The 10,638-nt window shown below is 54.6% G+C and overlaps 3 protein-coding genes and 1 long non-coding RNA gene across 6 annotated transcripts in view; 2 read left to right on the top strand and 2 right to left on the bottom strand.

Moving 5' to 3' along the window:
• Positions 1 to 167: 167 nt before the first annotated feature.
• Positions 168 to 1,387, bottom strand: MRPL43 (mitochondrial ribosomal protein L43). Its single transcript, XM_059052456.2, has 3 exons — positions 1,211 to 1,387; positions 1,014 to 1,120; positions 168 to 900 (listed from the first exon to the last, which is right to left on the bottom strand). The coding sequence occupies exons 1-3, from the start codon at positions 1,339 to 1,341 to the stop codon at positions 665 to 667; spliced, it is 474 nt and encodes a 157-aa protein (XP_058908439.1). The 5' UTR covers positions 1,342 to 1,387; the 3' UTR covers positions 168 to 664.
• Positions 1,388 to 1,435: 48 nt separating this feature from the next.
• On the top strand, positions 1,436 to 7,968 carry TWNK (twinkle mtDNA helicase). Of its 2 annotated transcripts, XM_067024861.1 has the most exons (6): positions 1,790 to 1,858; positions 3,179 to 3,305; positions 3,498 to 3,738; positions 3,874 to 3,981; positions 4,290 to 4,431; positions 5,515 to 7,968. In XM_067024861.1, the coding sequence occupies exons 3-6, from the start codon at positions 3,617 to 3,619 to the stop codon at positions 5,833 to 5,835; spliced, it is 693 nt and encodes a 230-aa protein (XP_066880962.1). In that variant the 5' UTR covers positions 1,790 to 1,858; positions 3,179 to 3,305; positions 3,498 to 3,616; the 3' UTR covers positions 5,836 to 7,968. The 2 variants fall into 2 exon arrangements, with proteins under 2 accessions (XP_058909550.1, XP_066880962.1); XM_059053567.2 differs by having other exon boundaries at positions 1,436 to 3,305.
• Positions 5,157 to 10,638, bottom strand: part of LOC136793515 (uncharacterized) — a 5,976-nt gene continuing 494 nt past the window's right edge. Inside the window, exons 2-3 of the long non-coding RNA XR_010838848.1 lie at positions 7,768 to 7,852; positions 5,157 to 6,100 (exon numbers count right to left, since the gene is read on the bottom strand). This is a non-coding gene — a long non-coding RNA (uncharacterized lncRNA). The remainder of the gene's footprint in view (positions 6,101 to 7,767; positions 7,853 to 10,638) is intronic.
• The window catches only part of LZTS2 (leucine zipper tumor suppressor 2), a 10,419-nt gene continuing 9,422 nt past the window's right edge, over positions 9,642 to 10,638 (top strand). The window contains exon 1 of one of the 2 annotated variants that reach the window (XM_067024862.1): positions 9,642 to 10,073. The gene's annotated coding sequence lies outside the window, so the exon portion shown is untranslated. The remainder of the gene's footprint in view (positions 10,074 to 10,638) is intronic. The other variant, XM_067024864.1, reaches the window with a different exon arrangement.

Here is a 10,638-nt window from a genome sequence, read left to right as displayed (position 1 = left end):
TCAGCTGGCCTGAGAATCACTCTCTCCAAGGGTCAAGCCTAGATTAATCACATGGCCTTTGATACTAAACCATCCTGAAGAGTTATTATTCATTTTGCTTCTGGTGTTAAGACAAACAATAGCATTATAGTTTAAATATGCACATATTTTGAAACAGACTTCAAGCGTGACCTTGACAAGTTTATTAACTTCAATTTTCTAATCTACACACAAACATTCACAGATATAAAGGGCCTAGCCCAATGCCATGCTCACAGCAGGATATAAGGTACTAGCTCTCTCTTGGTCAATGGCTGCAAAAACAGGACATAAGGGGCTCTTCAGAAGCCAGCCTTAAATCCTCTCACTGTGATTTGAGATCACTATTATCAATCTGGATTTAAGAAATGAAGATCCAGTAAAATCTGAAGACTCTCGGGTTTCAGAGACGTCAGCTGGATCAGAATTAGGAGACTCACAGTCTCTGCCCCCAACAGTGGACATCAAAAAGAAACAGGCATCTCTTCTTTATCCCAAGCAAAAGCTTTGGCGTCAGCTCCCCTTTGGTGGGCTCCATCTGTCTCCCGTGAACCAAACCAGAAGGAAGAACCACCTCTACTGGGGCTCTACTGGGGGCAGAGTCCACATCCAGGGACTGAAGTAGGTGGAGCAACTCTTCACTGTGTTAGCTGCTAGGCTGGGGCAGGATCCTGGACCTCTCTCGAGGGTGCAGCCCGCCTAGCGTTGTCGGTTTGTTGGTGAAGGGATGCCACTGGCCCTGGATGCTAGGGCTGTCCGTGTGGAAGGGCTTGCGGATGCGGATCACGTCCAAGCCCGACTGGTCCGCCAGCTTCTGCACCAGGGTGGCGATCTCCTCGACCGACTTGCAGTGGATGCTCTCCTCGCGCACAGACCCGTTAACTAGCCGAAGGGAGGCGGGGATAAGAGGAAGCGGGTCAGGGGTCACACGAGCGGCAGGCAAGCGGGCCGAGCCCCACGACGCCTCCCTCCAGCCCTCGTCCGGTCCCACTCACGGTATTCGGCCACTACTCTGGGCACGCAGCACGGCCGCGGGTTCACGTATATTACGACCCCGGGGTTCCTGCGGGCGAAGTCGGTCACCTCCCGTTCCACAAACTCCCTGAGGGACCGGAGAAGGGTGAGCAAGGTGACCCCTGACCCGGGGCAACCTCGGCCTGGAGTCGCACCTCCGCGCCCTTCCCCGGCTCACCTGGCGCCGCGCGACGAGGGCGCGTCACGGCTGAGGCTAAAACTGAGACGCTGCAGCTGCTGCACGTAGCGACCCAGCCCGTTGTGCAGGACACTGGTCAGGAAGCGACTCGCGCTCCCTCGCGCCGTCATGGCCGCAGCTCCAATGCCGTCGAGCTCGGCCTCGCGGTGTGGGGGCGGGACTAACCCGAGGCTTCCGCTTCCGGGAACACTGGCGCCGCGGCAGTTTTGTTTCCGAGGCCGTGGCTAGTGGCGCGAGTGACCCATGTTGCAGGCGACGGGGGCAAGACGAGAGTGGTGACTAGGGGCCGGGGTCAGGAGCGGCGGAGCTCCTAATAGTGGAGCCGAGAAAGCCACGCGGCGGAGGCGCGGCGGGCGTCCCTCTGAGCGAGGAGCTCGGCGGGAGCGAAGGAGTGGCGCTCAGGTTGCCTGGTGTCCCGTTGAGGGAAGGAGCGGCGGAGCGGTCCTCTAGCAGGGGGCCCGGAGGAGAGGGACTACGGAAGGGACGCAGGCGGCCGCAAAGATGAGGACGACGAGGAGGGGCAGTGGAGGGGCGGTAGTGGCGAGGAGATGATCGAGAAAAACCGCATCGGCGAGGGGCGGCGCAGAGGGGAGGCGGCGGGGGCAGCAGCTGTGGAGGACCTCAGAGGTAGGGAACCAGCCAAAGGGACGCGGATGTGAAAGGGCCGTGTCCTCTGGCATAGGTGTGAAGTGGCAATGTAGAGGGGCTTAAGAGGATTCAGAGGGAGAAGAGAGCTGCGTGCAGGATCCCTAGGGTCTGACCTAGTACTGAAGGCACCCGAACCGGGCACCTAAGGCATTTCAAGCAGGGACTTCCCCCGTTTGACTAGGAATGTGGGTCCTCCTCCGAAGTAGGTACCCCCTCCGTATCCTGCTGCCACTGCGTGGGCCGTGGATGGGGTGGAGGGGCCTGCCACGAAGCTTGGCCCCGGCCCCTCCTCGCAGACGGTACAAGAAGGAGGCTCTCGCCGCCTTGGAGGTACCAGTGCTGCCTGTAACTGCAACTGAAATCCGGCAATATTTGCGGGCCCATGGGATCCCCTTCCAGGATGGGCACAGCTGCGTGCGGGCACCTAGTCCGTTTGTGGGGGCCTCGAAGCTCATGGACGAGACTGGTGCTGCCACTTCCTTTAGCCTCTTCATTGACAAGACCACAGGCCGCTTTCTCTGCATGACCAGTCTAGCTGAGGGGAGCTGGGAAGACTTCCAGGCCAGCGTGGAGGGGCAAGGGGATGGGGCCAGAGAAGGGGTCCTGCTTAGTGAGGCCCCAGAAGCTGAGGACAGTGAGGAGATCCAGAGGATCTGGGACCGAGCCGTACCTCTCTGGGAGCTGCCTGAACCAGAGGAGGCCCAGCTGGCTCGCGTGATGTTTGGCCTCACCAAAGTGACAGATGACACACTCAAGCGTTTCAGTGTGCGCTACCTGCGGCCTGCTCACAGCCTTGTCTTTCCTTGGTTCTCCCCTGGAGGTTTGGGATTACGAGGCCTGAAGCTACTAGGGGCCAAAGGCCAGGGTGACAGAGTGCACTATGTAGAGACCACCATCCCTCAGCCTGGTGCCTTCCACAACCTGTTTGGGTTACCCCTGATCAGTCGTCGAGATGTTGAGGTGGTGCTGACGAGTCGTGAGCTGGACAGCCTGGCCTTGAGCCAGTCCACAGGGCTGCCCACCCTTGCCCTACCCCGAGGAACAGCCTGCTTACCCCCTGCCTTGCTTCCTTACCTTGAACAGTTCCGACGCATTGTGCTCTGGCTGGGGGATGACCTTCGGTCCTGGGAAGCTGCCAAATTGTTCGCCCGAAAACTGAACCCCAAACGATGCTCCTTGGTGCGGCCTGGGGACCAGCAGCCCTCTCCCCTGGAGGCTCTGAACCAAGGCTTAAATCTTTCTCGTATTCTGCGTACCGCCCTGCCTGCCTGGCACAAGTCTATCGTGTCTTTCCGGCAGCTTCGGGAGGAGGTGCTAGGAGAACTGTCAAATGTGGAGCAGGCAGCTGGCGTTCGCTGGAGCCGCTTCCCCGACCTCAATCGCCTCTTGAAGGGACATCGGAAGGGCGAGCTGACAGTCTTCACAGGTGACCCTTTGGGAAATCACTGCTTGGGCGGGTTTGGGGGCAGAGGGTCAGATGACTGAAGCATGTGGGTTTGGCCTACAGTAAATGTTGAAGAGGCGCCTTCCCCTCCCAACTTTGAAGTTCCGTTCGTGTCTTGGTTTCAAGGGTAGGGCTTTACTCCTCACCCAGGTCTGTGTTCAACCCCCCATGCAGGGCCGACAGGCAGTGGAAAGACGACATTCATCAGTGAATATGCCCTGGACTTGTGTACCCAGGGAGTGAACACGCTATGGGGTAGCTTTGAGATCAGCAACGTGAGACTAGCCCGGGTCATGCTGACACAGTTCGCTGTGGGGCGACTGGAAGACCAACTGGACAAATATGACGAGTGGGCCGACCGCTTTGAGGACCTGCCCCTCTATTTCATGACTTTTCATGGGCAACAGAGCATCAGGTGAGATTCCCAGGCCTGGAGCTTTCAAAGAATAGGAGGGTGGGAGAACAGACTCCCAACAGAGTTTTCTGACTGCCATGGTCTGGAGATTACTTGTAACTGACTCTTGAATTCATTGTCTCTTCCTCTTCCCAGGACTGTAATAGACACAATGCAACATGCAGTCTACGTGTATGACATTTGTCATGTGGTTATCGACAATCTGCAATTCATGATGGGTCATGAGCAGCTGTCCACAGACAGGTGACATCCTCCTCTTGTCTAGCTGTAACCCACTTAAACACACATCTTCTCAGGCAGCTGGCCTCTGGGCAGACACTCTGTACTCTTGTTTTCTGACATATGTGCAGGAACATACCATCCCATATGTATTTCTGTCTTTGTAGAAGTGTGGGGTGTGGCAGTGGGAAGTTTGGACAGGGACTTAAGTGTGAGTCCTTGGGTAGAGGGAAGTAGAGTGAGGTTTTGGTGGTTTGTGGGGAGATGTGTACGAATCAGGAGTATGTGTTTGTTCTTGTCCTTCTGTGTCTGGTAACCTCTTTGTTGGGTAGGATTGCAGCTCAAGACTATATCATCGGGGCTTTTCGGAAGTTTGCCACAGACAGTAGCTGCCATGTGACACTGGTCATTCACCCCCGGAAGGAAGATGATGATAAAGAACTACAGACAGCATCCATTTTTGGCTCAGCCAAAGTAAGTGGGCTTTAGAGGAGCTCAAGCTATGGAAAGTAGAGGGGGCAGGTGTGACCAGGGACAGCCCTCATTTGGCCTTAAATCATCTTGACTGTCCATCTGGAACAGGCAGGAGGCAGCTTGCTTCTGGGGCCATGACGTGAGGAACACATGTGCTAGAATACAAAGGCTGATAATGGTTGGTCCTTTGCCCTCCGTGTACTCCAGGAACTCACATTTTCTATGGGGAAAAGATGGAGACAGTGAGGGACTTCCCTGGTGGTCTGGTGGTTAAGACTCCGTGCTTTCAATGCAGGGGGCATGGGTTCGATCCCTGGTTGGGGAACTTAGATCCCATACCCCATACGCCACGTGGCGCATCCAAAAAAAAAAAAACGGAAAAGAGACAGTGATTACAACTCAGTATGATAAGAGCTATGATAGGCAGCACAGGTATTGGGAGAAAAGAGAAAAGGCATCTGAGTCAGCCTGGGGGGAGACTTCCTAGATGTGTCAACAGAGGTTGGGTTGGGTTTTGTCAGACAATAGGTGTTAAATAAGCAAATAAGTGGGAGGGCCTTCTGGGCAGCGGGACCAGCCAGATCCTGGAGCTTCCGGTGGTTCACTGAGTGCCTGTTACACGCCAGGCCTGGGCTGGGCACGGGGAGTACAGGGCAAGGCACACAAACTATGTGCTACATGGAACAGATATGGAACTGGGGAAGAGAATAACACAGAAGTGGAAAGATGGTAGTGCCTTTTTTATTTACAGGGATCAAGAATGGTCTCTCTGATGAAGTGTAACATTTAGACCAGGACCTAAATGATAAGGAGCTCGGGTTGAGTGAGCTGTGGAGCCAGAAGTGTTAGCAGCAGAGGGAACAGCATGTACACAATCTGGGATAGCAACAGGGTTGTTGCTAAAAGACTAAAGACTAAGTGGCCCCAGCATTCTGGTCAGTAGTTCAAAGGGCTTTGGTGATGAGGGAAGTACTTTTCCCTTCCCCCATTCTTGCTATTCCTCCCTGTACCTTCAACCTTCCTTTGTGCTTCTCTCATATGTCTTCTCACTGCTCCTTCCTCCTTCTGCCCCTTATCCCCCAGGCAAGCCAGGAAGCAGACAATGTTTTGATCCTGCAGGACAGGAGGCTGGCAACTGGGCCAGGGAAACGGTATCTACAGGTGTCCAAGAACCGCTTTGATGGAGACGTAGGTGTCTTCCCACTTGAATTCAACAAGAGCTCTCTCACCTTCTCCATACCACCAAAGAGCAAGACCCGGCTCAAGAAGATCAAGGATGACAATGGGCTAGTGGCCAAAAAGCCCTCTTCTGGCAAAAAGGGGGCTGTGCCCCAGATCTCTGAGACTCACTCTGACAAGGCCCCCAACCCCAACAAGCCAGACCTCTCCAAGCCTTCAAGGTGAAGGCATTGCAGAGCTGGACGCTGAAACGAGCCTGCCAGGACAGGCTGGGGTAGAGACTCTTTCTTAGTCTTCTGCTAGGGCTGCCTGTCCTGTAGTTGTGACCTATGGGCCCTTCTCAATCTGAGGGACCTAGCCTAGGGCAGGGTTTCATTGCAAGAGAATTCAATTTAGCAAATATTTGAGAACCTGCTGTGTGCCAGGTTTTGTTCTACATCCTGCGAATATAGCACTGACAAGACAGGTGAGGTCTCTGCTTCCACGGAACCTGCAATGTGGTAGAAGAGACAAGCAATGAATAAATACATACAAAACATAGTTTTAGATAGTGAAAAATGCTCTAAAGGAAAAACAGTAATGTGATAATGCTTACAGGCTAGTTTAGATTAAGATCTGAAAAGGTGTCCCTGAGCAGAGGACATTTGAGCTGGGGCCTCTGAAGAACTAGGATTGAGCCATGTGAACATCTGGAGAAAGGAATCTAGGCAGAGGGAAAAGTAAATACAGAGGCCCTGAGGTGGGAATGAGCACGTTGAGGTAAAAGCAGTAGGGTCAGGCCCCCTGAAGCTGGAGGGGGATAGGGGACTTCTTGCCAAAACTCCAGCCCAGGCTTTCAGAGCCAAGGGGTGACATGGTGGATACCAATCTCCTCTGCTCCCCACTCTGGAGCCTACCCTGAGGTAGTGCTTAATACCATTGGATTGAGGTGCTCAGCCCTTATAATACCAGGGACAGCCACAAAGGTGGAAGCCTGGAAGAGAGCCATGGAAGGGAGCTGTGAGCCCAGGGTGCCTGCCACCTAGACACTCATTCCATGGTATGCTGCCTTGGACTGCTGGAGTGGCTGCAATCATGACTTTTTGTAGAGCCTTTTCCAGTTTTACTGAAAAAAGTTTCCATTGCCTTTGTTTCTGTGCTTTTTCTTATTTGACCACTAGGTGTCACCCCAGTCTTTAACTGGATTTTCCTCTCACTTTGAATTGGGAGCAGATAGGTCCCCTTCCCCACCCTGTCTGAGCTGCGCACTCCCAAGAAAGCAGGGGTATTAAAGGGTCTTCATGCATGCACACCCTTACATCTCTCTGTGGCCTAGGGAAGACAGGATGGTGCTTCTTTATCTCTGTCTTCCCTGAGGATCTCCATGTGATCCCTGGCAGCGGTGTGGGTCACTGGGCCCCATGCCTAAGGCTTTGCCTGACCAGCTGTCCCTCTGACATGAGCCACTCACCTCTCATCGTGGACCCAAGCTCAGCATATTCTTATCTGGCCACCCCGCCCCCTGTACATTTCCCTCCTCTTGCACCCTCTCAACTTTTATGTTAGTGTGTGTTAGAACTGGGGCTCTTGTTTAAAAATGCAGAAACTATTTTTTTAACATCTTTATTGGAGTATAATTGCTTTGCATTGGTGTGTTAGTTTCTGCTGTATGACAAAGTGAATCAGCTATATGTATACATATATCCCCATATCTCCTCCCTCTTGCATCTCCCTCCCACCCCTCTACGTGGTCACAAAGCACCGAGCTGATCTCCCTGTGCTATGCAGCTGCTTCCCACTAGCTAGCTATTTTACATTTGGTAGTGTATATGTGTCCATGCCACTCTCTCACTTTGTCCCAGCTTACCCTTCCCCCTCCCTGTGTCCTCAGGTCAATTCTCTACGTCTGTGTCTTTATTTCTGTCCTGCCCCTAGGTTCTTCAGAACCTTTTTTTTTTTTTAGATTCCATATATATTTGTTAGCATATGGTATTTGTTTTTCTCTTTCTGACTTACTTCACTCTGTATGACAGTCTGTAGGTCCATCCACCTCACTACAGATAACTCAATTTCATTTCTTTTTATGGCTGAAAGGACTCCTCATTTTTAAGAAACCCTGCCGGAGGTTGTAAGATAACTTACCCAGAGACCTGTCAGAAATATTGCTAAGGGACTTACCTGGTGGTCCAGTGGCTAAGGCTCTGGTGCTTCCAAGGCAGGGGGCCGGGGTTCAATCCCTGGTGAGGGAACTAGATCCCACATGCTGCAATTAAAAAAAAAAAAAAATCCCACCTGCTGCAACTAAGACCCAGTGCAGCCAAATAAATAAATATTTTAAAAAAGAAAGAAAGAAATCTTCTAATAAAATTTTTAAAGAAATATTGCTAAATGGTGACACATTCCCATCTCACTTCTTCTGATATCCTAAAGTCTGTTTCCCTTTAGATTTGCCTGCAAGCGTGATGAGAATGCAAGATGTTCTAAGGGGGCTGGGGAGAAGCCTTTTGTAAAGGGTGGTGGGGTCAGTGGGGTTCCTGCTTCCTGAAAGCAGGGCTGCTTTATCAAGGTTTCCCTGTCAACCTAAGAGGGGGCTCTGGAACCCTGTGGAATGGTCTGGGGTCTCTGGTCTGTGGTGTGTGAGAACTGTGGCTACAGTTGTCTCCTGAAACACCCTGGAGCAAAGCTGTTCTCTGGGGGGGAGGGAGGGGGGGCCTCCTCCAGGGCCTCCCTTCTTGGGGGTCTCTCCCAGACTGGCTGGAGCCAGGCCTCCTAATCCTGCAGTAATCATTCCCAGCCGCTGGCTGGTCTAGGCCTCATCCAGGGTCTATAACGTTGAACATCAGCCATGCCTTCCAGATGCACACCACCAGGTCAGTCCTACCTATAAGGATGTGGGTTCTATATTCTGGTCTCCCTAGGATGCCTGGTGTATTCTCAAGAAATCCTTTAGGGATTTCCATTAGGGGACTTTTGTGAGGTCTCTGTGTGAATTGGGGTTAGAGGGATAGATACACACTTGCCTGTCTTGCCCCACCCTCCTAGCAGATACCCCCCCACTGCACAAACCAGAATGGGGGGAAGGGGAAGCTAATGCTCCCCCAGCCCCACACGCTACACGAACACATTCCATTCCACACCTGCCTTAAACTCCTCACATCAAAATTAGCCCCCCCCCCCCGCAAAAAATTAGCCCAAAGTGTGTTCAGGAGTCCCTGGAGCCTAGAAAGCAGTAGTTAATCCCTGGGTCCTGTGTAAGATCCCTGGGAGTCACTGTCCCTGTATGTAGCCAGGGTGAATTGAGGCAAATTGCCTGTGCTCAGCTGGACATTAAGAATCTTCCTGGGGCTTCCCTGGTGGCGCAGTGGTTGAGAATCCGCCTGCCGATACAGGGGACATGGGTTCGTGCCCTGGTCCGGGAAGATCTCACATGCCGCGGAGCGGCTGGGCCCGTGGGCCATAGCCACTGAGCCTGCGCGTCCGGAGCCTGTGCTCCGCAACGGGAGAGGCCACAACAGTGAGAGGCCCGCGTACCACAAAAAAAAAAAAAAAAAAGAATCTTCTTGAGAGCTGAGGAAGAGCCTGGACCAGCAGAGTCCAACTGGATTTGCAGCCTTGTCCTCAGATTCATTGTCACACTTGCCTGTGAGGGGCAGCCTTGGTCCTCCATCCCTTTACTGGGAATGGGTCTGAGAAGGGACTAAACTCACAGGACTCCTGCTGCCCAAGTACTCAGGCTGCAAATATGGCCCAGATACCTGTAGACATCACAGGCTGCCTTGAGTGCCATGGAGGGTGGGAGCCCTTGGTACCTCCCTGCAATACAGGTCAACTTCCTGTTTGTGCCTGTGGGTGGAACTTTATGAGCCTGAGAGAAACCTGGCCATACTCCGTAGGGGCCAGAACTGGCAAGCCTACTCACCTGGGCGGACACCTACTCCAGGGGAGGGGGAGACGCTGGTTCTGCTCCGGCAGCCCCAGTCGTGAGGTGTGTGTGAGGAAGGGCGGGGTCTGTTTTGGTGAAACCCGAGCCTTCTTTGTCTGATTCCCAGGGGTTTCCCGTGTCTGGGGGGTGGGCTGAGAGTGGACTAAGGTGGGCTCCCTACAAAGCAGAGGAGGGTGGCAGTAAAGCCCCATAGCCAACTTGGTTAGGGCAGCCAGGTAGCTTAGCTCGGCTGTCGCGCCACTGGCCCCTTCGTAAGTCAAAAGCCAAATCCAGTAAGCTGTGAAGTCAGAGGCCAGAGAAGCAGTCTCGAGCCACCGTCGAGGCACAGCTGGGCTGGGTACTGGGTCGGCTGTTGAGGGGGTGCTGCGCAGACCAATCCCCTGCCGGGGTCGGGGGCGCGGCCTCAGCCGCCCCGCCCCGCTCCACCAAGCCCGGCCGGGCGGGCGCTGGGAGTCCGCAACCCGGAGCGGGCTTGGGAGCTGGCGGGTCAGCGGCAAGGAGAGCCGGGCGGAAGCTGGAACGGCGGTGCAGGTGGCGCTGGGTGAGTGGTGGGGCCGCGGAGGTGCAGGAACTCTCGCCTGCCGCACACCCCCGCCCCGGAGCGAACTTTCCCGATCTGGGGAAGCTGGGGATTGGGGTTGAGGAGGGGGGGTCCCCGGTCCGGGGGCCGCAGGCCAGGAGTCTGAACAGGGAACCTACACGGAAACTCACACTGACGGGCCCACACACGCGTGCACACAGACACACACGCGTACTGGAGACACACGAACACACGTGCATTCCGGGGCGGACGCGCCCAGTGAGTTAACGCTAGTAGTCCGTGGAGCAGCGCCACTGGCCCGCGAGGACCCCCCCCCGCCAGCGGGCAGGGCGCGCTGCTGTCGCATACTTGACTGGGGTGGGAGAAAAAAGCCGCCCAGTGACCGCGGATGGGGGCGGGCCGGGTGGGACACCTCCGGACGTTCCTGCTTCCCTGCCGCCCGCAGGTGAAGACCAGGACGTAAACAGGCGCTGAGCACGTGATCGCTTCGCCCACCAGCGGGCTGTGCTCCCCCCACCCCAGCCTCGGGGCGGGAACCTCCCTCCGCGGTACTTGGCAAGTTTGC

The sequence above is a fragment of the Kogia breviceps genome, chromosome 2 (genome assembly GCF_026419965.1).
Source record: "Kogia breviceps isolate mKogBre1 chromosome 2, mKogBre1 haplotype 1, whole genome shotgun sequence".
Lineage (NCBI taxonomy): Eukaryota > Metazoa > Chordata > Mammalia > Artiodactyla > Physeteridae > Kogia > Kogia breviceps.
This window is presented reverse-complemented; position numbering and strand designations above follow the sequence as displayed.